General features: G+C 59.2%; 1 protein-coding gene across 1 annotated transcript in view; it reads right to left on the bottom strand.

The window, feature by feature from the left end:
* Positions 1-26754, bottom strand: part of LRP5 (low density lipoprotein receptor-related protein 5) — a 123138-nt gene that overhangs the window by 59605 nt on the left and 36779 nt on the right. Inside the window, exons 3-7 of the mRNA XM_012664840.1 lie at positions 23162-23359; positions 20588-20784; positions 19173-19304; positions 2949-3345; positions 1662-1833 (exon numbers count right to left, since the gene is read on the bottom strand). Of these exons, the coding sequence (XP_012520294.1) occupies positions 1662-1833; positions 2949-3345; positions 19173-19304; positions 20588-20784; positions 23162-23359 (1096 nt within the window). The remainder of the gene's footprint in view (positions 1-1661; positions 1834-2948; positions 3346-19172; positions 19305-20587; positions 20785-23161; positions 23360-26754) is intronic.

Here is a 26754-nt window from a genome sequence, read left to right on the forward strand (position 1 = left end):
GGACACATGTAACTACCACCGGCGCCGAGAGCACCTCACACAAACGTTCCGCAGACGTCCCGGAGGTGAGCGAGAAGCTGCCCCAGAACACACGCGGGACGACGCCACCGGGATCGTCTCAGGACAGGCAGAGTGAGGCTGTGCATCGTTTCCAGAGGCAACCACGAAAGGAAAAAACCCTGACATTAACTGTCTGACGACAAATCAAATTCAGGAGAGCGATCGCCTCTGGTTTCCACGGCATCAACATTTTACGTCTTAAGCTGGGTGGTGGATGTGTCATTTAGTTTTTGTCGTAACTCCGTGTTTCGAAACGGCACAAAGCTCAAAGTAGTGGCAAAGTTAGGGCAGAGGGTCCCGCATCCCCTCTTCCCGGCTCCCGCGATAGCATCCGCTGCCCCCACAGTACACCGTGTGGGGCAGCTTGGGCTCAGACCCCGCAACGCCTTTTCGTCAAAAAGCATCGTAACAACTTACGTTCTCTAGTACCGGCAGCCCCCAGGTTACGGACACCCCGACCTGCAGCGGGAGGTTCCATCCTCACGAGTGGGCTCCCAAGGTCCCCACAGAATAATGTATCATTAGATAATTAAGTTAATAATTTGGGAACGAGTTTCTTCCACGCACGTGAACAAACCCGCACGGCGCAGCCTTTACGCCAGGGCTGGTCTCACGGAGAAGGCGCTGACAGCAATCAGCTGATCCAGAGCCAAGAAAGTTTGTGACAAAAGAACGAGCTGAAGCCTTTCGTCTCAGGGAAGCAGGGTCCGCTGAGCGCGAGGAGGAAGATCCTAACTCGGAGGCTGACAAGGTTACCGTGCAGTTAGTGACCACGCAAGGCCGTTTACCACGGGGAAAGGCCAGGCAAACAACCCAGATGCCTCTTTCAAGAAACCGACCTCAGCGGCGAGCTCCCTCCTCCAGCACAGCGCCAGACCTGACTCTCCAGCCCCCCTCCGTCCTCTCCAGCCCCACTCCGTCCTCTCCATTCCGTCCTCTCCAGCCCCCCTCCATCCTCTCCAGCCCCCCTCCGTCCTCTCCATTCCGTCCTCTCCAGCCCACTCTGTCATTACCTTCCAACCAACACCAGCTGCCTTCCTGCCTCGCTCATGCCCCTTCCCGCGAGCAAGACACTGACGCAACATCAGGTTGAGTATGAACCTTTAATATTCCGTTTTGAAATTTCACCTGTCTCCTATCTAAACTCTTTGTATGAGTTTATTTTCACGTTCTGTTTGTTTGAACTAAAAGAAAGCACAACAGCTTCTGTAACGTTACTACAGCACAGGGGTGTTGTTATTATAGTGTAACGCTGCATTATCGTCACCGCACGAGCCACTGCAGTATGATTGTTATTATTTCTGCCACACATGCGCCGTTCATCAGGGATCCGAGTGACACACAAATCCGGCCTAAGCAGACCTTCTCAGGAACGGGAACCACCTGTGTTCCGTTTGCCCAAACAGCAGAGCCCAGGCGTCCATTGACGCCAACCTGACAGGTACGTCAGGCCGCAGGGGTGGCCAAGTCTGGCCTCTGTGAAAAACTCGGGGCGCGGGGACCGGCGGGCAGTGCCGAGCCACATGGAGCATCTACACAGAGCGGCTTCTTGAACCAGTGCTCTGTCTCGGTCCAAAGCCCCCTCCCCTGCGATGACTCACCTCGATTTTGTCTGTCTTGGCGTCCCCCCAGTAGAGCTTCCCCTCCTGCAGGTCCAGGGCCAGGCCGTTGGGCCAGCCGAGGGAGGCGTTCACCAGCACGTGCCGCTCCTGCCCGTCCAGGTTGGCGCACTCGATTTTAGGGTTCTCACCCCAGTCTGTCCAGTACATGAGGCTGCGGAAGAAGCAGATGTTAGTGACAGCGCCCATCTGTCTTGTCTCGGCTACATCCCCAGTGCTGAGGCGACACCCGCCCCCATCGCAAGGGGGTGCTCAGTAAACGGGCCCAGTGTGCGGAACCGACAGCCCCACGGGAACAGCAGTGCCCGCCCCATGTGGGCTTCGCCACCCACGCCCTTGGACTCATGGGCCTGCGGCTCACCTCCCATCCCACAGGTCAGCGGGCAGGAGACACCCCACCAAGGGTCTGGGGCAGCCTCACATCCGACCCGTGGGCTGAGCACCCAGAGGGAGGAAGGGGCAGAGTGGAACCTTCGACACTCAGCTGAAGGGCTCCCCTGTGCGAAGGACAGGTGACTGTTCCCTGTGGCCCCTGAGGAAGGAAACTGGATCCTGGGTGGCAGCCCAGAGGTGGAGGTTTTGGTGCTCTAGGCTGCAGTCTCTGCTTCCAATATGTCTGGCCCAGCTGACCACCCACCCCCACCCACCCCGCTTCCATCCCAACACTCTTCCCCGGACCCCTCAAACTCGCACACCTGGCTGCCAAACCCACGTCGCTGGGGAGCCTCGGACCCACAGTGTCAGGGCCTTGGAGCCCGCTTCCCCGCCCTCCCCACCGCACAGCCGAGGACAAAGAGGCCCACGGAGGTGGTGGCACGACCAAGTGCACCGGTGGCAGAGCGGGGAGCAGGTCCTCAGGGCCACATTCCCCTCATTGGAGCTGACAGCCAGTTTCTCTGCCTCTGTGATGCTAAAGCCCAGGGGACCCCCACCCAGGTGGACCACTCCCTTCTGCAGAAGAAACTGAAGCCCAGGGAAGAGATGACTCGCGGGGTCTCCAGGGCGTTCTGCACACAAACGTGGCTGCCGCAGCAGCGCCTGCCAGAGCTGGTTCCAGGCACCAGTAACCTCGACACCACCTGGGAGCCCGTTAGAGATGCAGGTTCTCAGGCCTCACCCAGACGTCCTGCATCACAACTCTGGGGCGGGGCCCACCAGCTGTTTTAACACACCCTCCTCCAGGGGATTCTGATGCAAGAGAACGTTCCAGAGCCACCCGTCTGGGTAAATCTCCCTCGCACATCCGCCCAGCCCCCCGCCCCATCTTACCCCATCACAGGGTGCAGCACGATGGCACGGGGCTCGTCCAGGTCCTCGGACACCAGGATCTTGCGGGAGGTGCCGTTAAGGCGCGTCACCTCGATGCGGTCAGTGCCCGTGTCGGTCCAGTAGAGGTTGCGGGCCACCCAGTCCACCGCGATGCCATCAGGGTCGTTGATCTCCGTGTTGACCAGCGTCTGCGCCCCCGACCCGTCCAGGTACGCCCTGCGGATGGCCCGCACCTCGTCATCCGTCCAGTACACGTAGCCCTCCAGCGGGTCGTAGTCGATGGCGATGGCGTGCCGGATGTCATCGACCTGCAGCACGATGTCGGTGAAGTCCGGCGTGTCCAGCGAGATCCTCCGCAGATCCGTCCGCCGGGCCAGCAGCAGCACCTCCTCAGCCCCTGTGGAGACACAAGCGGTGGGGTCCGGGTCAGGCGTGAGAGACGGCCCAGAGTGGCAGGGTAGGGGCGGGGCTCAGCCGAGTCCCCAAGGGTTTCCTCACGACGACGACAGGTAATGTCAGGTGACATGCACCCAGCTTATCCTAGTTTGCCCTCATGAAAGCTCTATGAGGTTGGCACTCTTTGTTTCCTCCTTTTACACATGAGAAGACTGAGGCACAGAGAGGTTATGCAACCAGCCAAAAGCCACACAGCCAGCCCACCTGGTTTCAACCACTGCATGGGAGTTGCCCCACTCAGTCCCCCTTCTCTCCTGCCAGCCCTTCTCCCAGCCACAAACCAGCCCCTACACCCCACGTCCTGCCTGGGCATGGGGCTCCAGACCCACTCACCAGCTGTACTGCCCAGCGCCCCCAGCGTGCCACCTTGTAGGTGCTCACCCTTTCTGGGCCAGCTCTGATGCTTCTTCCCTGAAGCTCCCCCCAACTCCACCCAAGAGGCAGCTTCTGACCCCAGTGCTCCTCTGCACCACCCCAGCACCCAGGTGGGGCCGGAATGGCTGCCACGTGAATTAACCTCCTTCCTCACTCACGGACAGTCACAGAGCACCGAGATGAAGGGAAGTCCTGGCTGTGAGGCCCAGAGACCCGGGGGGCACTTTCAGCTTCACTGAGAGCTGAAAGTTTAGGGACGAGTTTAGGGACAATTTGACATACCAGATAACCGAGGCAAGACGTAAGAAACATCTCCAGGGCCACACGTGCTCTGGCCCTGGCCAGGACGAGACCCAGGGGCCCTGACTCCTTGGGTGTGGCTCCACCACGGCCCACCGTGGCCTGCACACAGCTGGGCCTGGGAACAGACCAGCAGATTGTAGCAATGACCCCAAGTAGCTCAGACCTGGTTTCTAAATAGGGTCCTAGAGATGGGGTCCCATGGAGAACAAGCAAGGCACTATCCACACACTTCAAACTGTGACTCAGAACCCCACCATGAATCCCCACCCACAGCCACCCTGGTCTCTGCTGCACCCTGGGGCCCAGCCTGCTGGGCTGGGTAGCTCTGGGGCCGAGCCCCTTCATGGACAGACAGGGGCTCAGGGTGACACTCAGGTAGGAGGACGAGGGGAGAGCCCAGCCCTCCCAGGATGCCCCTGCAGACAGGCGGACACAAGCCAGGGCACAGAGGACATTTGGATGATTCTGGTCTCAAGTAAAAGCCCCTCCCTCTAGCTGAGGGCAAGATTTGCCAGCCTTCGTGATCTGCATGTGCTAAATCCCAAAGAAAGTTATCTGCACTCAGGTGCCTGTGTGCGGCCTGACTCCCCAGAGCGGCCTGATGACACAGGCTCAGCACCAGAGAAGCTGGACTCAGGCTCTGCTCCGCGTGGACGCTGCGGTGACATCCCGGCCTGGGGCCTGCGCACAGCGAGCGTCCTGGGCCAGCAGGGCCTACGAGGAGACCAGTTGCAGAAGGCGGTCCTGCACCTCTGGCCCAGCGGTTTGCAAATTCCAGGGCCCAAGGCCCCAGGACCCCCTTTACCACCCACTGTAGCTGCGGGGGTCATGGAGACCCCAGCCCTTCCCACCCACAACCCTCCAGTGGTTTCTCAGATCTCCTAGGGGGCAGGGGGCTACAGGACTCCCTTCTGAACCCCTGTGGCCCACCCGCCACGTGCTCCTGACCCCCAGGGCCCGAGGTGAAGATCGGTGCTGGGCAAAGGGCCTCCAGGGAGAGGAGGCTGCACGGGTGGCACTAGCATTGCCCATTCCGTCCTGGTCCTCCTGCCGGGATCTACCGGAACTCCCGGCAGAAGCTGCACATGGCGCCTCAAGCAGACTCAGGGTCCCCAGGGTGCCCCCAACCCCCAACACGGATGCCGTCTGAGGCTGGTGGGGTCAGCACGTGGCTCCCTCCCCCAGCTGGGTCATCGTCCACTCATTTGTTCCACCTTTCTTGTCTCAAGGACCCACAGAACCAAGAAGGTCAGGGCCGGAGACCGCTTCCAGCATTCTGGGGCTGACCGCCTGCCATCACAGGGCCGTCCCAGCACAGGGGACAGGGACTGAACCGGCCAGGGCCCTCCCTCAGGCCCTGGCCCCCAGGCCCAGCACTGCAGCCAACTGCCCAGTCTCCCTGTGCCCAGCCAGGGGCAGCCTTCAGACAACAGACGGCCTCCACACCCCCACACTGGCTTCTTGCCACAAGGAGCACAGAGAACTGAAAAGTCGTCCCAGGGTCCCAGCGCCCTGCATTTCCAGCAAGGGCAGGACCTGGTCCTGACTCCTGCGCCAAGCCCCGGAGAGCGCAATCTCGTTCCTCCACTAGAGGGCGCTCACGGGACAGCAATAGCTGCTCATGCCCAGGGCCGGGGAAACTGAGGCAGGAGGTAGGAAAAGTGAGGTGACAAGCAGCACTGGAAAGGTATCTCAAGGGCCCGACTACAGTGGAGGTATCTCAAGGGCCCGACTACAGTGGAAACCTCTGAGAGCCAAATTCAGATTTAGTTAGCGGTGTTCACGCAAGTTCTGATTTGGTGTGTGTGGGCGGGGCAGAGGGAATTCTGAATTCCAACAGACTTTTCCCTCTGGGCTACACTCCCAAACGTTCTGCTGACTTTGACGTCGACCTGTCCCTCCAGGCCCAGGTCACACATCTCCTCCTGCCCCCGACCCCCACACGGGCTGCCCCTCTGCCAGGGCACCGCCACGCCAACTCATGGGATTCTGGCACATGCCCCCTTCGCCCTCCACAGCCCCCAGAGTGACACCACACCCGGAGCAGGCACCAAACTTGCCCGTCGAGAGGCAGCTCCACATCCTGGGATGAACAGGGAGAATTCAAGACAGACGCCTCCCGGGCCTGCTCCCATGGTGACCTTGGGCAGGTCCCTGGCCCTCTCCGGACTGTTTCCACATCTATAGTGCAGAATCGGCCAGAACCGATGGTATCTGAGGCCCTGTCCTGCTCTGACATCCAGGGGACCATAAACTCAACTCCACGGAGGGTTCCAGCTTAACTGGCCACCAGCTTAACTGGCACGCCAGGAGCCCCCCAGGGCACGGCCAAGAAGAGCTCTGTCCAAGGGGTGTCTGCAAAAGCTTCCAAAGAGGCCGCGGGCTCCCATGCCAAGGCCACGCCAGCCTCACTGGAGCATATGTTGAATCACACTTGACCTCAAGCAGTATTTCCACGTGACTCCAAAGAAAACGCTGCTCCCAGGTGGAAACTGACACTCAGTCCCGAGACACATTTTGAGCCTGCTTTGCCAGTCCTTGTTCCCGTGATCCTCCTAATAAATCACCTAAAATAACACGATCTTCACACGCCAACCCTGGAGGTATGACTACGTCCTGTTTTACTGATGAGAAACCAGATGCACAGAGAGATTAAGCTCCCAGCCCAAAGACACACAGCAGCCAGTGCAAAAATAAGGTCCCTCAAACACTTCAATCACCAGAGGCAGCACACACTGGCTCCTGGTTGGCTCAGTCATCCCATCAGTATCTTTGTGGGTAGCTACTTTCGGCCCTGGGCCTGGAATGGAGTCATGGACAAAACAGACACGGGATCCGCCCTCGTGAAACCCTTGGGGTCACGGGGCAGAGACCTTAAGTGAGGAGACCACCTGTGAGCACACAACCACAGACTCTACCTGGAGCTGTGGAGAAAAGCAAGGATTACGGGGCATCTGCAGGGGCCCTGCTGAGATGGGGGGTTCTGCTCTCCAGATAAAGTGTCTCTCGGATTTACGTGGCTGTCACCACGTGGCCGATTCCGGCAGACTGTCCCAGATGGGCCCAGAACCTTCAGGGCCGAGTGCACTTGGCTCCAGCCCTCTGTCAAGCAGGTCAACCCAAAGCCTCGAGCACACCCCACCACCGGGAACCCCACTCTCAGCATCCCTTGCAGCTCCCCTAAGCCAAGGCCGTAATTCATTGCTGGAATCAATCTGTAGGTATTTACTGACTCCAAAGGGGGGTCTCCGACACCCCTCGGGCTGCAAGGCCTTTGAGGTTTTGAGTTTTACGGAGACCACGACACCTGGGACAAAGGCAAGATCCAGCTGTTTGCCTGAAGGTCTGAGTGAGCTGTGCCCAGCCTAGAGGCGACCCCAGTCCAGAGGCAGGGGACTCTGTCCAGGGCCAGGTCAGCAGGGAGCGGCTGCAGAGAGAGCCGCCGGCCTGGCTCTGCCGGAAGCTTGCTGAGCTGGTGCCCACGCTGGTCTGCAGTGAGATCCCTTCAGCAGCCCTCATCGTGGGTGTGCAGGCCTGGGGAGGACAGGCGGGTGCAGGGGGCTGTGCGGGGCCATGGAGAGGAGAGGCCAACCCCCTCCCTGGGACCAGCCACAGGGCCTGGGTAGCAGTTTGTTTAAATACCAGGGAAGTAAACTGTTTAGAAACTAACAGTTTGGCCAAATGGTTTTCTTTGGGGTTGTTTAAACAAATAGCCAGCCCCACGGCATTGCCAAAGAAAGTGAAACCTTCCTCTCGCCGCAGGGCGGCCATCCCTGGAGCCTCCTCCGGGCAGGCTCCTGACCGCTCCTCGCCCTCTCTGCAAGCATGCAGGGGAGAAGCGCAGAGTCCCTGCCACAGGGCCAAGTGCAGGGCACGGGCCAGGCCAGGGCACAGCTCACTGGCAGGGGTGTTCTCCTCAAAGCACCAGTCCCAGAGGATGGCCCAAAGCCCTGGGCAGCTCACACCCTCCTCCCTGCCACCATCCACCCAGGCAAAGCAGCCCCTGATCACAGACAGACAGAACGCGCGGGAGGCAAAGACCATAAATACAAACTCACAGAAAACACTCGATAACACGAAAAACGGGTAACTTCTCAGTAATACTCGCATAGTACTGGAATAATGGCAGTGAACACCCTGAGGGCCACCCTGACACGTCACCACGCACGGGGGCCTGGAACAGCAGACACGCACTGCCTGCCTCGCAGGGTGTCGGCAGGGACACGCTCCCTCTGAAGGCTCTGGGGGAGGATCCCCCTTGCCTCTTCCAGCCCTGGTGCTGCCAGAAATGCTTGCAGTTCCCTGGCTCGTGGCCGTCACACCAACCCTGCTCTGATGCCACGCAGCCTCCCCTGTGCGTCTCTGCGTCCCTTCTCCTCTTCGGATGCCGGCACAGCGGGTTCAGGGCCCCTCTACCCCAGGACGGCCTCGCCCTCGCTTGATTACACCTGCAAAGACCATGCTCCCGAGTTAGGTCGCACACCCAGGCTTCGGGAGTTGGACTTCAACATGTCTTTTTGGGGGACACGATTCAACCCGTGCCCAGCCGGCAGCAGCGGGGGAGGGGACGGCTTCCATGGAGCGGCGAAGGCGAGTGAGCCAGGTGGGCTCGGGGAGGGCAGCCCAGCAGAAGGGACAGCCCGGGCAGCGGCACAGAGGCCAGAGAGCACCTCTCCGCTGAGGACCCACTGTGCGCAGGACGCAGGGGCAGTTCTGAGCCCAGCCCTGTCCTCAAGGAAGCCTCGTGCAAACAGCACGACAGGCCTATAGCAGGATCCCAACCACAAAAGCAAACAGACGGCCGCCCTCAAACAAAAGCCTGCAAGGAAACACGCTAGAATGTCAACAGTGCTTATCTCTGGGCGATGCCTGTTCTTCCTCTAGCAGGGCTGGGCAAACGTTCTCCCAGAGAGGCCAGACGGTAAATATCTGCACGGCTGCTGCCCGGGACGGCTCTGCGTCGTGGCGGGAAAGCAGCCTGCCTTAGACTTCGCCGCTGTGTGTGAACAAAACTTTACTCCTGGACACTGAAACCTGAATTTCGTATCATTTTCACAAGCCACAAGACATCACGCTTCCGATTTTCTTCTCAACTATGTAAAAACGTGGAGACCATCCTGAGCTCCCGGCTGTCCGACAACACGGGTGAGCCCTTTGGCCTGTGGCCACAGCGCGCCAGCCCCTGTGCTGATACTAGAGGTACATGTGACTTTCACAACATTAGAAAGTAATTTACTGCAAGAGGGGAGAGTGGATATAGGGAACCCTCTGTACTAGCCAGTCGATTTTTCCGTGAACCTAAAACAGCTAAAAGATGAAGTATATTAATTTTGCTAAAAAAATTAGATGAAAAGGCACATAAGAAAAAAACAAAAAGACCAAAAACAAAGCAACAAAGACCAAAAAAAAAAAAAAAAAAAAAAAAAAAACAAAAAAAACAAAAAACAAAAAATGAAAAACTACTCAACAACACGCAACAAGAAACGAGAAGCCAACGGCCAACAAGCACCAAGAACAGCGAACAGAACCCTCAACCCGCAGCCGCCCCCCGCCTCCTGAAGGCACGCGAACCAGTGCGGGCTTCCTGGACGGCAACCGCGGCCCACCGGCCCCGCCACTGCCCCTCTGAGAACACGGCCCGAAGCAGCAGCCGGAAATCATAGACTCGTGAGCACAGACAACCACCACAGCGCCACAACAGCAGCGAAACCCAAACCCAAGGTAAAGAACCTCAAACAACCTAAATGTCCCACGATATTAAAAATAACGAACTTCACTGATTTTAAGTGAATGGGGGTGTTCGAGGTTGCAGGCTATTCTACAGGCCCTGAACATCACACTCCGGACAAAAGCTAAAGACGCAGGAAAGGCTCATAAACAGCAGATGGGAAGAGCCGGGCGCCGCACTGCGCACACGACGTGAACGAGTCACGTGAAAGCCGACCTAAACACATGCGTAGAACAACGAGAAAGACACACATCAACGTGCGAGCAGCAGCTAACTCTGGGTGGTGAGATTACGGGTTGTTTTTATTTTCTGCATTATTTTTTATGATGTTTTCCTTTCTGCAGTAAACATATAAACGTTATTTCATAACAGGACAGGAACGAGGCTTTGAAAACACGGCTGAACGGGTTTATCCTTAGAGGCGCTCGCGGCCCGGGTGTGGAGGTGGGTCAGGCTATGGGACGGCGCCTTCTTCCTGGGGCACCTCGGGGACATGAACAACCTGCCCCTCCACTGAGCTGCCACGCCGGGGCGAGAAGGCCGGCGGTTTATCCAGCTTCCAGGGTCTGTGTTGTGTTGAAGGGACAAATGACAGGAGAAGGAAGGGATGGGGCAAAAGAACCCACTGCAGCAACTCTCTGGCGGACCGACGGTGGCCCAGTGGCCCCTGCGGGCCCTCACAGAGCCCAGGAGGAGGAGCCCCGTTGGCGGACCGCCCAGCACGTAGGAACTTGAAAGGCCAACATGGTTAGTCCCCTTCATGCCCGAATGTGAGTAAAGGGTTTTTTAACAACAAGTAAAATAACACCACTTCCCAGGGAGTGTACTGACCAAATGACAGGCGGCAGCAAGGCCCCCAGACCCCCCATCACTCTGCGGCGGGGCCCTGGCCATCCCAGCGGACAGAGTGGACATCACCATCCTCCCCACTGGACCGAGCGCGGCTCCAAGGCTACAGGCTGCCCGGGAAGGCCCCGGCCCCCACCGCGGGTCTCCCGCCATAGCCGGCAGCCCCAGGACGGCCCACACTTCCAGCTCCTTTTCACGCTGGAGACAGAAAGCTGAGATCTGAGGGAAAGCTGAGAATCTGCCTCTCCCGCCTCCCTGACGCCCACCCCAGCTCTGTCCAAGCTCTGGGGCTTCCTCCTGGGCTGCCCCCATGGGAGGCAAAGCCGACTTCAGCCACCGCCCAGGCCTGGAGCCGCGTGGGCAGAACCGGGTCACACTGCGGGCAGCTGTCCACTCTGCAGTTTCGAAGGCCATAAACAGCCTGGCCGCGGCGGCTGCCCAGCTGGCAGGCAGACAGATTATTTTTGTTTTTTAGCAATTGATTAAGTTTCTCCACTGCGCCTCTGGGCAAGTGGTTGGACAAATGCTGAGACCATGGCCCGCACCTTAACCCAAGAAACCTAACCAAGCGACCACAGGGTCACAAGGACAGAGGAAGTGGCCGGGCCCCATGCTGGGTATGCTTGCAACCTGAGGCCTGAGCAGCTGTCCACCCAAACAGCCCGCCCAGGGACTCCCAGACAGCGCTCAGAAAGGCTGTGGCCCACCAAGAGCAGCCCAGCAGGTACCTTAGCCCACAGTCTGGGCCTCCGTCTGCTCAACTCTAAGATGGGGAGGTCACTGCTCTGCCCAGAGGCCTGGGGCAACCAGAGTGACAAAGTCTCTGCCAGCCTCAGGACCCCCTGAAGGCCAGCCACTTCCTCTCCCATCCCCATGTGCCGGCCCCACGTTGTCCTCTGCGGCCTGGTCTGCCCCCACTCCCCACCACAATCTTCAGGCCGACCCAAGTGGCTGCTCGCCACATAGGCAGTGCCATGCAATGGTCAGCGCACGGCTCCCTGGGCAGACAGACCCGGCTGCAGCCTCCTTTCCTCACCGAGTGACCTTGAGCATGCAACTTGACCTCTACTTCCCACATGTACGACTCACAAGGCGGGGAGCATCCCACGACACAGCCCATGCCTGCGGCCCCCTCCCTGTGACATTAAACACGCACATCCTCCCCGCCCCCACCCAGGAGAGACAGCCATACAAGGGAAGTGTGTCTTTGTGGGGCCAGTTAAAGGTGGGCAGCCTGAAGCCTAAGAATTTGGAGGGGGTGGGGAGCGTAAAATAACCAGTGACAAATGAAAAAGGCGGCCGTATCCCGGCCCTCCAGGCAGGGCCTTGATTCTTCAAAAAGCCTGCACAGAGTTCCTTCTGAGCCCAGGCACGCAGTAGGTGTTCAACGAACAGCAGCGACATTCCTACTGCTGCCGACACCCTCTGTGGCTCCCAAAGCCAAGCACAGCCCAATGCACGTGTGGCCCTCCGCACCATGGCGGAGAGGCTCTGCGGGAGGCAGCCCCAGGCAGGGTGGGGCAGGGACTGGGGGACGCAGCCCCCAGCTAGGATGCCCAAGCCCCAGTCCCGCCTGTAGCTCTTCTGTGGCCTGAGCAAGCCCTGACTGAGCCTGTCGCAGCAACCCCCAAGAAACATCACTACAGTTATTGCCCACTCTGCCTCGGTGGCCGTGGCTGAAATAACAGATTAGAACCACATGAAAATGCCATATCTCAAGGAGAAAGATGGTTGCTACCAGCAGTTCACACGGTTCAACCTAACTCAAGTGCAAAGGACTTTACAGTTTATAAGGCCCTTTCAGAGACACGAGCCTACTTGACACTCCCAGGTCAGCGAGGCACGATCCCACATTTCCCAGCCACACAGTGAAGGGCTGAGGCCAGAACTGGGACACTCTGACTCTGCCCCACCTCCCTCGGGGTGGCAAGGAGGGGACGACAGCAGGCTCCTCTTGACGAAGTTGCTGCTGGTCCCCTGACGACCAAAGAATCTCAGGTCTCACCATCGCAAACGCTCTTCAAGGCAACTAACCAACCTTCCCAGCACTTTTCCCAGGCCCTGACACTGGCCAGTGCAAAGGAAGGCAGGATTCCTCCCCGTTGCACAGCGGAACCGGGAGCCAAACCCGGGGGCGAGGGGCTTGGCGGGGAGCTCACAGCCCAGCGAGAGCCAGGGCCTGGGCCTGGCGACTCTCCCCAGATAAAGGGAAGGTGTTCGAGCTCTGCAGCCAGTCTGGGGCCAGGATGGAGCTGGGCTCAGACTACAGTGACAAGCGGGGACAAGACCAGTGGCCGAGGTGACTGCAATCTAACTCTGCAGCCCATAGTAAGGGGCATCTACAGAGCCCAATGCACCCAAGAGGGGCTGTTTCGTCTGTGTCCCCGGCCCCAAAATGACAGTTTTCTCTTTCTAAGAACATGGTGTGTTCCCCTCTCTTCTTTCATTAGCTTTGAAACTTAGTCTTCAGGCTAAGGCACAAAAACACACATGCTACGTGGTTCCATTTCTATTACATTCTGCAACACACAAAACTAATCCACAGCGATAGAAGTCAGGACGGCAGCTGCCTCCATGGGGGCCGGGTGGGGGCTGCAAAGGGGCCCCAGGGCACTTGCCTGGTGGTGGAAACGTTCCGTACCTTGACAGGGGTGGTGGTTATGCAGATGTGTACAGCTGTCAAAGTTAATCAAAATATACACTCAAAATGTGTGCCTTTTTATTGTCTGCAAGTTATATCTTGGTTTAAAAAAAAAAAAAGTCAGCGCTTAGGCTTGTTCCACCATTTCTTGGACTGTGTGGTCTGATTTTCTTGCTATTAAAAATTCACAGTCCGTGGCTGAGAACAGCAGCTGCCTTCTGTTTGCAAAGTCAACGCCAATCACCGCCCAGCGGCGCAGACTCAGCCCCACAGGGCCTCCCTTCTTTTCCCTTTGACCTACTTCCCTGATAAGTGACAAGGCGGCTAGACTTTGGGAACAAACGCCCGTTATTCCCGGCCGAGCTGAGTGGGCCACGCTCCTGTGTCTAATCCGCCCAGACAGACAGACGGACGTGAGGGCTCTGGCCCCCAGGCCCAGGTGTCAGTCTGCCCGTCAGACCCAACAGTGGACCCCCTGTTCCTCCCGCCACCCCCACCACATCCCCAGCTTCTTTTCATTCCCTGTCCCCGACAGATGAACATCTGTTGAAACAAGGCCCGGGCGAGGAGCGGCGGGTGCACCGTAAACCACAGCCTGCGCCCTGCGTCAGCCCCGCCCGCCGGGGGGCTGGGGAGGGGGTCCCGCGCCCGGCACGCTCTGGAGACAGCCCCAGCGAGTCACCCAGCCGGGGCATGCGCGGCCCCCAAGCAGCATGTACCACTGCCCAAATGCCCCCAGCCGGGAAGAACTGCGCAAGTGACAAAAGTCAAAACAACAGGAGCACGTTCCACAAAGAACAGGACGCTGAGGGGCCGGCAGCCGGAGAGCTGCAGCTTCTGAGGACAGTGGTGGCAACTCCCAAATAAGGCCCCGCTCCTGCTGTTTTTAGCCCATTCCACATAATTGGAAAAACATGGGGGAAACCAAAGCCAGCTGTGCGCCTCTGTGTGGAGGGGGCGGGGAGGCCCTGCGGCTCCCCGCCCAGGAGGGGCCCTCCACTCCAGCTGCCCAGGCACGAGAGTCCTCGGGGCTGCGGGGAACGGCAAGGCGCCCCAGGGGTCTCACTGAGCCGGGGCAGAGCTGGGCAGCGGAGGGCCACGCTGGCTGGACATGCTTTCCTATCTCACAGGGGCCACTCCGGGAGGGGCAGGGGACGAGAGACACTGAAACACCAGAGCCAACAGGCACCCACCCACCCACGGGGCCTCAGGAGCCGTGGGAAGGAGTCCACACAGGGCACGTTCTGTCTAGTGTCCGCTCTGCAGGGACCCCGCCAGGCCAGGCACCTCAAAAAGCTCTAACCCCGAGGGCTCTCATCTGAGCCCCCAGCCGCACTAAGGAGGTCACCCTGCTCCTTCCACGTTACGAACGGGAACACTGCAGCTCCGCTGGCGCACGGCAGCACGAGGGTCCCCCACGCACTCCCACTTCTAGGGGGATGTCTGTGCACCCCAGGAACACCACTCCCTCGTTCAGCGGGGTCCTGCTGTGGCCGCCATCGCAGCCCCTTCCTCAGGGAAGGCATCCGACCCCCTACGCTGGGCTGGCTTTCATTCACTCAAAATAAGGAAAACAGAGATTCACAACATCACGAAAACGTCTTCACCTCCAACCCCACGAAGCGTAACAGTTCACACACGCAAGGAGACCCCAGGACCCGCGAGTCATGCCTGGGGCTCCGGCTGCAAACCCCAAGATGTCTCTCGCTGTGCCGGTGGTCCCCAGCCCAGCGCATAGCAGCCTCCCTGGGAACTGGCCATTCGGCCCCCACCCTCCCCCACACATCCCTTCCTGTGGACTGGGTGGGCCGAGGGTGGGACCAAGAGTCCGAGTGATTCTGACACGGTGAGCCTTGCCCCTAACCCAAGACATGCTGGCCTTAGCCCCACAAGAGAGGGGGCCACGTGCCCTGAGCTGCCAGGACAAGCCCTAACCCCTTGCCCCTGCCCCCAGCTCCTCCTGGCAGCACCCATCCTTGGCGGCTACTTCTAATTCCAAACATTAAAGAAGAACTGATCTCTTGGCACGGACTCAGATTGCCTGCTTGGCTCCCACTTCAAGTTCAAATTCAAGCACACCTCCTATTTGCTGAGCAGCCAGGTCTCCCTCCAAACAACCTCATGAAGTGGGTACTATTATCATCCCCTTTTTACCAGTGAGGAGCTAAGCACAGAGAGGCTAAGTCATTTTCCCAAGGTCACACAGCCAGGATGTGGACTAAAGCATCACAGCATGATAACTTAAAATAGAAAGCCATCATACCACTGAAATTAGGTACTCTCAATCCTGGGTTTGCCTGACACTGCGTTTCCTCACCGCCACAGAGTCCTTGGCAGGCTCCCAACTACAAACCGAGCCATGTCATCTACCCTGAATCCTCCCGGCCTAAGCATCACTTCCAACGTCTCCCTTCGGGAACAGCCAGAAGTCCCACCAGCACAGCCTCCTGCTCTGTTACCTGCATTTCTGCCAGCCCAGTGCCACGTGGCCTCAGCTCTTCGTGCCCCGGTAGGCTGGACCTCACCGATGCCTCAGCCAAGAGATCTCCATGTGGCCCCACGGCCTCCTCTGCCTGACTCTGAATTCTATCCCCCAACCGGACACCTCGGAAGCCTCCTGGGAACTGGCAGCCCTCCACGGGCACCGCTCCCTTCCGGCCAGCGCTGACGTCCCCGCTGGCTGGGCGCCCTGCACGCGGCCTCTGCCCACTGGGTCCTCAAAGCCATGCCGTCAGCTGCAACCGTGTTTGCTTCCTTTGGCCCTTGCCTGCCAGCTACCATCCCCAGGCGGTTTTCACAGTCAGTACACTGCGCACATCGGCACAGTCGGAATCCGAACTCCACGCATAACTCACGTCCACGAGGACACAAAGCTACACGTGCCAACAGACGCTCACGTGGAAAGGAAAACAGCGACGCTGCTCAGGTGACGGCATTACGGTCTTTTAATAGAAAGTTCTCCTTTAATGTGATACTTTGTGGCAAGGAGTAAACACCGGAGGTCAGGACATCTACGTCCTAAAACCCCCAGTGTGCCAGCGTGGTCTGTTTCCGTGAAGCCTGAAGCCCACGGCCCCTCGGGCCTCGCTCCGGCTGCATCTGCGACCTGCCTGCCGGGGCGTCTGTGGGGCTGCGTCCGTCCCCCAAACAGACCAAAAGCCCCTCAAGGACAGAATCCATTTCTCACTGTGCCTGTATCTCTCTGGATTTAGAAATATGGAAAGACATTCTAGAACCACCTCAAGTTTGCAAAAAGCCATCTTTGTGGCAAACCCTTGAAATGCTTCTGAGAAGATTCTAGGTTTCTTCTCAACTCTAAAACCTTTGGAAAACTCTGTTCAGCTCTTCCACGCCAGCTGCCCTGGAACACTCCACCTTCGGATGGTCCAGGCGGGGGACGGAGAAGCAACACCAGCACCCGGCGCCAGCCGGTTAATGGGAAGCCCGTGGGGCGGCCCATAAAGAGGCCAAGCTTGGGAACCACTTTTATTTTTAAAAAGTGAACCCAACGGTCACATTCTCATGCAAAACGAGACTCCTTGTCGTATCCCTTTTGTGTCTCGTCTATGAGCTTTTCCCTCCCTTTGACACACATCCCAGACACAGCATCTGGAGCCAAAGAAAAATCTAGGCTCAGTGCACAAAGTAAGAAAGTCCTCACCGTGACTCAGCGCGGCACCTCCCACCCGGCCCATGCTCCCACCCGAGCAGGACCTCCGAGGGACACAAAAGCGTCTTTCTCCTGCACACTCAGCATTCTCCAACTGAGTTAATAACAGTGCCTCTCACAGCTGGGGGCAAACACAGTCCCTACGAGACCAGAGAAAGGTGACCCCTGATGGCTGAGTCCCCGGGAGTCTGGCCACCGGCCGTCTGCTAAAGGAAGCCCAGGCTGTGCTGGCCCCCCCCTGCTGAAACCCCTGGTGTCCCCGAGTCACTCACGAGGCAGCTCTCCTGAAGGTCCGCACTGGGGACCAACTTCTCTCTCAACATCACCTTCGAGGCCAAGGTGAACCGTAAACGGCAGAGGGCCCCAGGTGACTGAGGGGCCGGTCTTCCAAGACGCTCAGCCTAATACCCCAAAGCACGCACTGACCCACACGTGCTGTCCGTCTCCCCCCACCCACCCCAGCCCCAGAGTGTGAGCGCCAGAGGCCCAGGGTTCCGCCTGCGCTGCTCGCGGAGGGGCACACAGCAGTGCTCGACGGCCTGCTGGATGCGCAAACGAGCGGATGCGCAAACGAGCGGATGCGTTAACGAACAGATGAACGATGCCGTGCAGTCCAGGACCGCGAGGACTGGGCCACTCGCATCCCCGGTTCTCAAGTCATGGTGCCCTTCCCTTTCCCTACTTGGGAAATAAGACCCCTGGGGGAGTGACTCCCCAGGCGTCCCTGCGGCAGCCAGCGTGGCTAAGAGACCCTTTGGCGAAACAGCCGCGTCTTCATTAAGACGCTTTCCTCTTGGAAAGAGAAGGAGCGCATACGACCCAGACAGTCCTCGCCCGACGCGGAAATCCTGCCGGGAGCATATAAAAAACCCCGCCCCACCACGAATGCCACGACCACACACACGATCCCTGGCCACTGCACACAAACACAGGCCACAGCTCCCCCAGGGCACAGGGACCAGGACAGCCCCTGCAGGCGGACCCCCACGTGCTCGGGCAGCAGCTGGGCAGAGGGAGGAAATTCCTCCCCACCTGGACACTCAGAGAGGGTTTTAGTGGGCCACTCACCTGCGACCCTGCCACGCGGACAGTTCCCAGGTTGGAAGCCAGCCCACCTGGGAAGCCCCCTGCGTCCCTTTCCTTCCCCAGTGAGATGCTGACACAGGAAGCGGGCACAGGTCCTGGCCCGCCAGCTGCAGCAAGGACTGGTCCCAGGGGTGGCTGCTTTCCTGGCACCTCATAATAAGCCCCTCGCTCGCCAGGACCCAGGGTCAGCTCCAGAGGCCCGACCAGCTGCACCAGGCCCCGGAGCACCCCAAAGACAGGCTGTGCCCTGGAGGTGCATCCTTTCCAGAAGAGTCCACCCTGAGCCCCACACCTGGGAGTAAAGAGCCTCAGACAGTGCCCCAGAGAGGAGGAACAACACCGTGGTGAGAGCCCTCAGAGCAGCGCGCGCCGGAGAACTAAGGGGAGAGTGAGCAGGTGGTCAAATATCTGAAGCAAAGAAAACAAACCACACGTAGGGAAGGGCATCAGCTTAGCTCCGTGCGTCCAGGAGATCGCCCGTTCAGAACGTGTTCGTGACCTGAACTTCCATAGGGGAGCTGCTGCGGCATGAAGACTCCGTGGGAATAAGACTCGAGGATAAAAATGAATTACATGTTCCTGTCACCATGGAAAAATGTTCGTGAAAAGTGGAAAAGCAGGAGATGAAACCACACTGCACGGCGGTGGGCGCAGTCCCCGCGGCGTGCGCACAGAGGGGAGGAAAGGACGGTGTCTGTCGTGGCGCGGGGCCGCGGTGTCTTCCTCCTGCAGTGTCCTCTAATGCTGCTGCCCTTTCTTACAACAAACAGTTTTGGTTAATAGCTGACGACAGCGAGCTTGTAGGCTGTGATCACCATGTGTGGCAATAACTCAGCCGTTACGGTGTCATTTTACAGACGGGGGACCCCAGGCTCTGAGAAGGCTGGTAACATGCCCGAGACGATTCACCTGTCGCACAGCAGAGCCCTGATCTGCCCACAATCCCGGCCCGGTCAGCGCCAAAACCCACTGGGACGCACAGCCCATCCGCTCCAGGCCTTTGCTAAAGCACGCAGACCTTTCTGAACCCGTTCCCCAGCCAGTTTCCCAAGGCAGCGGCCCGATCGCACCAGGCTGGGCCCCGCCCTGCCCCGCCCCGCCAGTGCTCTGCCTCACCTGCCTTACACGTCTTGCCGTTGTCCTGAAGCTGCACGCCAGTGGGGCAGGCACACGCGTAGAAAGGCTCCCTTGGGGACAGCAGACACAAGTGGGAGCAGCCACCGTTGTCCTCCTCACACTGAGTATGGACTGGGAAGGAAGGACGGGGGAGAGAAAGTTCCAGAACAATAGGGCCCGCAATCCCACCACCTCCCGTCACTCACTCATTTTCAGGTGAGTCAGCACCCGGCCTCCTCAACCCCCATGACAGCCCCCAGCATGGCCCTCTGCCCAAACGCCATCCTCACGTGGCACTGGGCCCTTCCCCATGGGCACCCCTCTGTCCTGCCTCGTGGGGAAGGCCCGACCACCCTCCACCTCGGGCCTTCAGCCTAGTTGGATGGCCTGCGATTTCTCCAAAACCAGCTGTGACCTCCCTGGCAACCCTCACACCCCAAAGTGCCTGCCCCTGGAGTGGGCATCCTCCCCTCCTCCCCCTACCCCAAGCTCCTGCGGGAAAAAACGCTCCTCTGCTTCAGCGACCCCAGAGGACACCCCCCTCGTGAGGGCTGTCCCCACGCACCAGCAGCAGGCTCTCAGGCCCGGCCGTGCGGGAGTGACGGCCCCTAAGTCAGTGGGCTCCTGAGCGCAAGGCCTGTCCTGTCTGGAGAAGTGCTTGGACCCCGCAGGTTCCATGTAGACGCTTGGTGACCTCGCCCAGGCCAGGGCTGCACCTCTTGTGGGGACTCTCTCAAGTCCTGTGACCAACAAGCAACTGAGCTGAACTCAATAAACGCTACTGGCACCTCCCTCTGCCCAGGGGAAAGCCAGGGACAAGCAGCCCTGAAAGACGGAGTCACCGCACAACCGCCTCACCGGCAGGAGCCGCTGCCCTCCCTGACGCTGGGGAGGGCGTGCGGGCTGCCCCAAGCGTGGACGTTCCCCAGAGAGCCCTGCCCTTGCCTCCGTCCTGCACTGAGAACTGACGCCACCCCTGGACCCGCTCTCGAGGTTCAAAGCTCAAACCTTCCACAATGGCTTGAAATTTCCATCCCTGGTCCCAGGGGTAGGTGATCATCCCCATGGGACTGGGTGAGCCCAGGGCCCTGGCCCCACTGGTCACCTGTCACAGGAGCCTCTGCCACGAGCCTATGGAGCCCACAGGCTGAGAACCACCAACTAAGAGCAGGTTGTTCATTAATAAATACGTAACTGCCACCGGGCCTTTAAAACGGGACAGCTTTCCTTAGGAATCCCACTGCCACCTCTGAGCCCAGAAGCAGCCCCCATGGGCTCTGCAGAGGGGTGAGGTCTGTGGCCCGCCCACCCCGGCCTGCACACACCTCCCTCCCCAGACCCTGGGCTTCTGCAGGGGCCCAGAAAGCACCGCCTGGGGCAGGGAGGCGTCCGGCCCCGGCCCGCCTCGCACTCACAGGAAGGCTGCCGCTCCTGGCTGAGCACCTGGATGTCCATAGGGGAGTAGAGGGCGCTCAGGATCTCCTTCCTCTTCTCCCCGGTGCGCTTGTTGCAGGCGTGGATGGAGCGGGTCTGCCAGTCCGTCCAGTACAGAGTGTCCCCAGAGAGCGTCAGGGCGAAGGGGTGCGTCAGGCTGCCCTCCACCACCTTTTGCCTGCAGGCCGGAGGTAGGGGTGAAGCAGTCAGGAGAGCATGCTCCGTCGGCACCGCTGACCCGTCTGCATTAAACCCAGCAACGCGGGACCAGCGAAAGCAACCAGGAGTCACCTCTGCTGTCACCTCCGCTGTCACCTCCACTCGTGTGTCTCCAAGAAACCTCTGCGGCCTGTGCACAGCTCTGCCCAAACCCAGCCGTCCTGCCACCATGATGGCAGTGACACAGGGGGGTCCCGCAGGTCAAGCGGCAAAGTCTCCCCCACAGAAGAACCTAAGAAACCACCCCTGGTGACAAAGAGCAGCTGACAAGTGTCCCTCTCCTGCCCTGAGGCTTAACAACGTAATACAAATCTGGCCTAAGGCATCTGCTCGTTCTTGTAAAGCCCATAATTTAAATTTTCAGAGTCAATTAAACAAGAAAAAGCTTTTCTTTTCTAGGCACTTAAGTGCCCAGCAAATGAGGACTCCTGTGCTGAGACCACAGACGCAGGTAGCGGGACGGCACCCTGAGGCGCAGGAACGTGTGACCATTTGTTTGTGACCCCTCACCCTGCGCTAGGCTCCCTGAGGGCGGGGCTGCCGGGGGTGGTCGCCACGGTGTCCCCAGCCTTGGTGCAGCACCTAGGAGAGGGCCGAGGTGAAATTCACATGACAGGACGCCCGCCATTTCCTGTGAGTAATTAGCATCACGGTGCCACGTGGCCCCCAGCTCAGCGCCCACACTCGGCGGCAGCCACCGCCTATTCCCCGAACCCCCAGCCCCTGGCAACCGCTTCTCTACCTTCTGCCTCTGCAGGTTTACCTATGGATGTTCTGGATATCTCATATAAATGGAACCAAACAACATGTGGCCTTTTGTGTCTGTTTTTTTCCACTTCGCCTGATGTCTTCGAGGCTCACGCACGTCGTAGCATGTGCCGGCGCTTCGCTCCTTTCGCTGGGTGAGCAATAGTCCAGCGTGCAGAGCCCAGGGTTCGTTTTCCCGTCCATCTACTGTGGACGTTCGAGGTGCTGTTTCCACTTTGGCTGCTGTGAGTGATGCTAACGCACTTTCCTGTACGAGCATTTATTTGGACACCTGTTCTCCGTTCTTTGGGGTCTGCACCCAGGAGAGGAATTGCCGGATCCTATGTTACATCAATGTTTACATCCTAAGGAATCACCAAACTGCTTTCCACAACGTCGCCGCTGTTTTGATCCAAGGAGCCAGAGGCCCGTCATGCCTCAGGCTGCTCCTCTCGCTGTGCCACCTCTGCCAGGGCCGCTTTCAGCTCGCCTCACCACCCTCTCCTGCCCCGCCAGGGCCCCGCGGTCTGCAGGACACCCCCTCCTCCCTTCCACCTCTGTCAGATCCGGGAGCTCACCGAGCACCCCAGCCTTTCCTGAGAGCTCGCTATGTCCAGGCACCACGCCCGCGCCTGGCCTGTGGCCCCGCGTTACCACATCAGACCCTCTGCACTTCCCCCCAGGGCGCACGTGCAAGTAGTATCCCCAATTCGCGTGCAAGGCCCGAGGCTCGGAGCAACAAAGAGCCCCAGCCACAATCACAGTTAAGCAGGGGCCGTGCAGGTCCGTCTGGCCTCAGAGCTCTGCTTCCATTTGAGCAGCCCTGGTGCGCCCACGAGGAGCATTAGCCACCTGCAGAACAGAAGAGTCCAGTGGCAAGGCAGGTGGGAGAGGGGCCGAAAGCCGACCCTGGAGCCACAGGCTCCGGGTTCCTACCCTGGCTCTGACTGCCTGTGCGGCTGTGGATGAGTAAACATGCCTCTCTGTGCATCCTAACAGGAGACCACAACAGCAAACCCTCCGTAGGTTGGAGTGAGCATTAAACAGCTAACAAATGTCCCTGGAAAACAGTGCTATGGAAGGGCCACTGTCACCATTACCATGTTTCAGCTGCCATCACCCTCACTGTCCCCTCCCACCATCACCTAACTCAGGCACCCCCAGCCTACAGCCTTTGCAGCCTCAAATCCACCCAACATGAGCTGTTCACAACCTGGTCCAGCCGCAACCCCTGATCTGCAATTCCAGAATCCAAAACACTCTGAAAATTGAAAGAGTTTTTATTGTTCATTGGGTGGCAAACCACATGCGTGGATGTGAGGCTACTGATCCTCTTTCCTGCCCCACTTGGGATGAACATTCCACGTTTTGCTGCAGAAATATGCAAGTGCGCAGCGGCAGACGCCACCGGCCTTGCTCAGGATGTGATGTCAGGTGCAGCACAGGTTCTCTATTACTGTCCCGAGTTCTGAGAAGTCCTGCATCCTCGGGTCCCCAGGGCTGCGAGGCTGTGGGCCTGAGCTACGGACTGCCTTCGAAAGCCCTGGGGGTCACTGGGGGCAGTGGGAAAGGGCCGGGCGGGCACCTACCGGAACGAGCCGTCCAGGTTGGCTCGGTGGATGAAGCTGAGCTTGGCGTCGGCCCAGTAGAGCTTCTGCTCCTCCAAGTCGATGGTCAGCCCGTTGGGCCAGTAGATGTCCGAGTCCACGATGATTTTCCGGGTGCTGCCGTCCATCCCAGCCCGCTCGATCCGGGGTGTCTCGCCCCAGTCCGTCCAGTACATGTACCTGATGAGGACGGCAGAGGCAAGAGGACAGAGAGCTGACACGGACCTGCTTCTGACCCGTGTCCCGCCTGCGCAAACGCAGACGACGCAACAGAGACAGCGCGTCTGCCCCAGCACCTCACCCGTCAGAGACGGCCAACGTGGGGGGCTCTGGGTGTTACTGCCTTAAGCTGAGCAATCGAAACATTCTGTTTCCAACTAGCTCCGGTTAACAGGGTATTCTGAGCACCTTCCCTTCTCACAGAAAGATTCCTATTCTTTGGAGAGTGTCCTACGCTGCAAGTTATTCAAATAGCCCACATTGATGTTTGGGTTATTTTTGCTTTTTCCACTATTACGAAAATGCTGTAAATGAACCTTTAAAAGGCAATTAAAATGGAATACTATTTAGTGCTGAAAAGAAATGAGCTATGGAGCCATGAAAAGATACGGAGAAAAACTTAAAAGCACATCGCTAAGTGAAAGAAGCCCGTCCGAAAAGTCTGCGCACTGTCTGATCCCAGCTATGAGACGTTCCGGAAAAGACCAAACTACGGAGACAGTGAGAAGCTCAGCGGCTGCCAGGGGCTGGGGCACTGGAACTGTCCTTACGATGCCACAGCGGTAGACACGTGTCACTGCACATCTGTTAAAAGCCACAGAACGTACAACACCAAGCGCGACCCTACTGTAACCTGTGGCCTCTGGTGCCGATGATGCGTCTGTGCGGGTCTGTGGCTGTGACAAGCGCCCTGCTCTGTGGGATGCCAACGGGGGGAGCCCGTGCGGGTGTGGGGCGGGGCGTGCACGAGCTCTCCACACTCACTGCTCGGTTTTGCTGTGAGCCTAACACTACTTTAAAAAGTAAAGTCCGTTCGAAAAGAACCAGACACACGGGTGGGCGTGCACTGAAATAACCGCGGCAGCTATTCCGGGGTGGGTCTGCGGGTAACTTGGCTTTGCCGTGTTCCCAGGGGTCCACCAGGGGCAGGCATCACACATCCATGAGAAACGACCGCATCCTACAAGGCTGCCCTGTCTGATGTCCAGCCAGTGGGCCAAGACAACGTGAGCAGAGACAACGTCCAGCGTCTGGGAGGGCAGGTCCCAACCTTGCCAGCACCCAGTCCCAAGGTGACCGCAGGGTGTGTGCCTGGAGGCTGGGCGTGGCTCTTCAGCAGAGACCAGAGGGGAACCACACCAGCCTGGAGGACACAAGGTTCCCATCCCAGTCGGCCACGACAGACCACGGACCACAGGGCTGGCAGACCTATTCTGTTCTGTCTACTCCTCTCGGCAGAAGAAGGGGACAGTGCCCACACGGTGCTTGGAGCAGCCCCCCAACCCCGGTCCGGTCTGTGTGAGATGCTGCTGGCTCCCCTGTGGCATCGTCCTCCTCCTCCTGGGGTGGGCACAGGATCAGCCTGACCTGTCGGCACATCCCATTACCCTCGGCCCCGGCGACTACCTCGGAGACAGGTGGCTTGTCCAAGCTGGGCGCACGGGGGTCAGCCCTGGAACCCTGACTGGGGAGGGAAGGGCACTCCCAGGAGCCTCCTTGGCCATCCCGTGGGAGGGCTGCCAGGGAGAGCAGAGCCCAGGCAGGGACAGGGAGGGATGGGTCCCCGGGCTCAGCTGCGCCTGACAACAGCGGCACTTCGCAGACGTCCTAATTCCGTGGGCGAGTAGATTCTTCTCTCGGAGCTGGTCTCTCTCGTACCAGCGCGTCACTCCATGCTCTGGGCCTCCACTTCTTCAGAGGCGAGACTTCATCCCATTTCAGTGAACGCTGAGCTGACCTCCACCAGCGGCCAATGTGGTAGCCGGGGACACGGGGAGAACAAGCTCGGCCTCGCCCCTTGGGGGTCTCCGTCCAGCAGGAGAGGGCAGATGACAGACGCACGGCTGCCACCTCCCCCCACCAGGGGACCTCCTCAGCCACAGGAGCTTCGGGTGCCCGAGGGCCAGCCACAGCCGTAGGGTCAGGCAGGCTTCCCAGCGGGGTGGCGTTTCCAAGCTAGCGCCATCGCCACCTTCCGGAGGGGCTGTAACCAGATAGCTCACAACAAACTGCACTCAGCTGTTGTCACCATGCCCCTCTTCTCCAGCTCCATGGGGACAGGAGCAGAGGGCAGGCTTCACACGGACGCCTCCCCAGGCAGCCTCTCTCACACTGTCTCCTGTGCACCTCGTGAGAACCCGCCCGACGCAGGGAAAGCAGGAACTGCTACTGCCATTAGACAGGTGAGAGCACTAAGCACCCGAAAGGCGGACCTGTCCCAGCTCACAAGCGCCGAGTGGCAGCTCTGGGAACGCAGCATGGTGTCTGGTTAGGGCCTGAGCCTGCCCATCATGACTCACCCCTTCGCCAGCAGGGCCAGGGTGTGGGTGAACTTTTCCTGGCAGCCTGAGGCTCCAAGGTGCTGGCGGCCAGCCCGGCAAGCACTCCCGAGGGCCCGGGGCAGGCATCTTTCTCTACCTGCACGTTTCCCAGCCCCAGCAGCCTGGAGAGAGCCCGGACTTCCCGCCACTGGCCAAGAGGCATCAGGAGAATCGATCTCAGACTGAGCCACACAGGCCCTCCCAAAACGCTCCACTGGGGCCCCTGGAAAAGGCCAGAAAACGTGAAGGATCCGGGACCTCCATGTGGAGCATAACTCACATTCCTTCCCCGAGTTTCATAACAGGCCTGCTGGCTTCCTTAAATGGGGAATTTGCAAGTCTGTCGGTTTCCAGGGACCGACTGGCGTGGATGTGCTCTTGCAAAGTCTCAAACGCCACCACAAGCCCAGCCAAATTCCACGGAGGAGAATCGACTTCCGAAGAAAAGGGCTGCAGCAGGGCCTTCCTGCAGAGGCTGCTGTGGTTGTGGTCGTGTGTTATTTCAGGGAAGGGCCATGCTGCGTTTTAAAGAGGGGGTTGGGTTTCACCCTGGCTTTAATTTGAGCCCCTGGGGCCACTGCAGCCCCTGGGGAGCTGGCCCAGGCCGGGGCCTCCTCCCACGCTGGGCTAGTGTCTTCCTAGCCCCAGATTCTGGAGGGCCAGAGGGTCTTCCTCAGAGCCCACGTGGGCACCCTGGCGCTGGGGGCACGTGCCTTCCCCCCACCTGCCTGGACGTCTGAGCTGGGCCACCTGTGCTGCTAAAACCGCTTTCTCAGAAGCCAGGACCCCTCCTAGCTGCGGGGCTCTTGCTCGTGGGCACACTGAGGTGGACATTCGGACCGAGAGCCTCCCTTTGTGACGATGGCCAGGGCAGGAGCCCCCTCCTCTGAGGGAGGAGCCTGGTCGGGGACGGTGTTACAAGAGCGCACAAGGAGGTGGCACAGGCTCAACAGACCAGGAGGGGGCCGAGCTGCTCCTTGTAGCCTCGCGCCTGCAGCCAGGACACAGGACAAACTCTCCCCTCTACTGTCCCCG

The sequence above is a fragment of the Propithecus coquereli genome, unplaced genomic scaffold (genome assembly GCF_000956105.1).
Source record: "Propithecus coquereli isolate 6110/MARCELLA unplaced genomic scaffold, Pcoq_1.0 Scaffold120, whole genome shotgun sequence".
Lineage (NCBI taxonomy): Eukaryota > Metazoa > Chordata > Mammalia > Primates > Indriidae > Propithecus > Propithecus coquereli.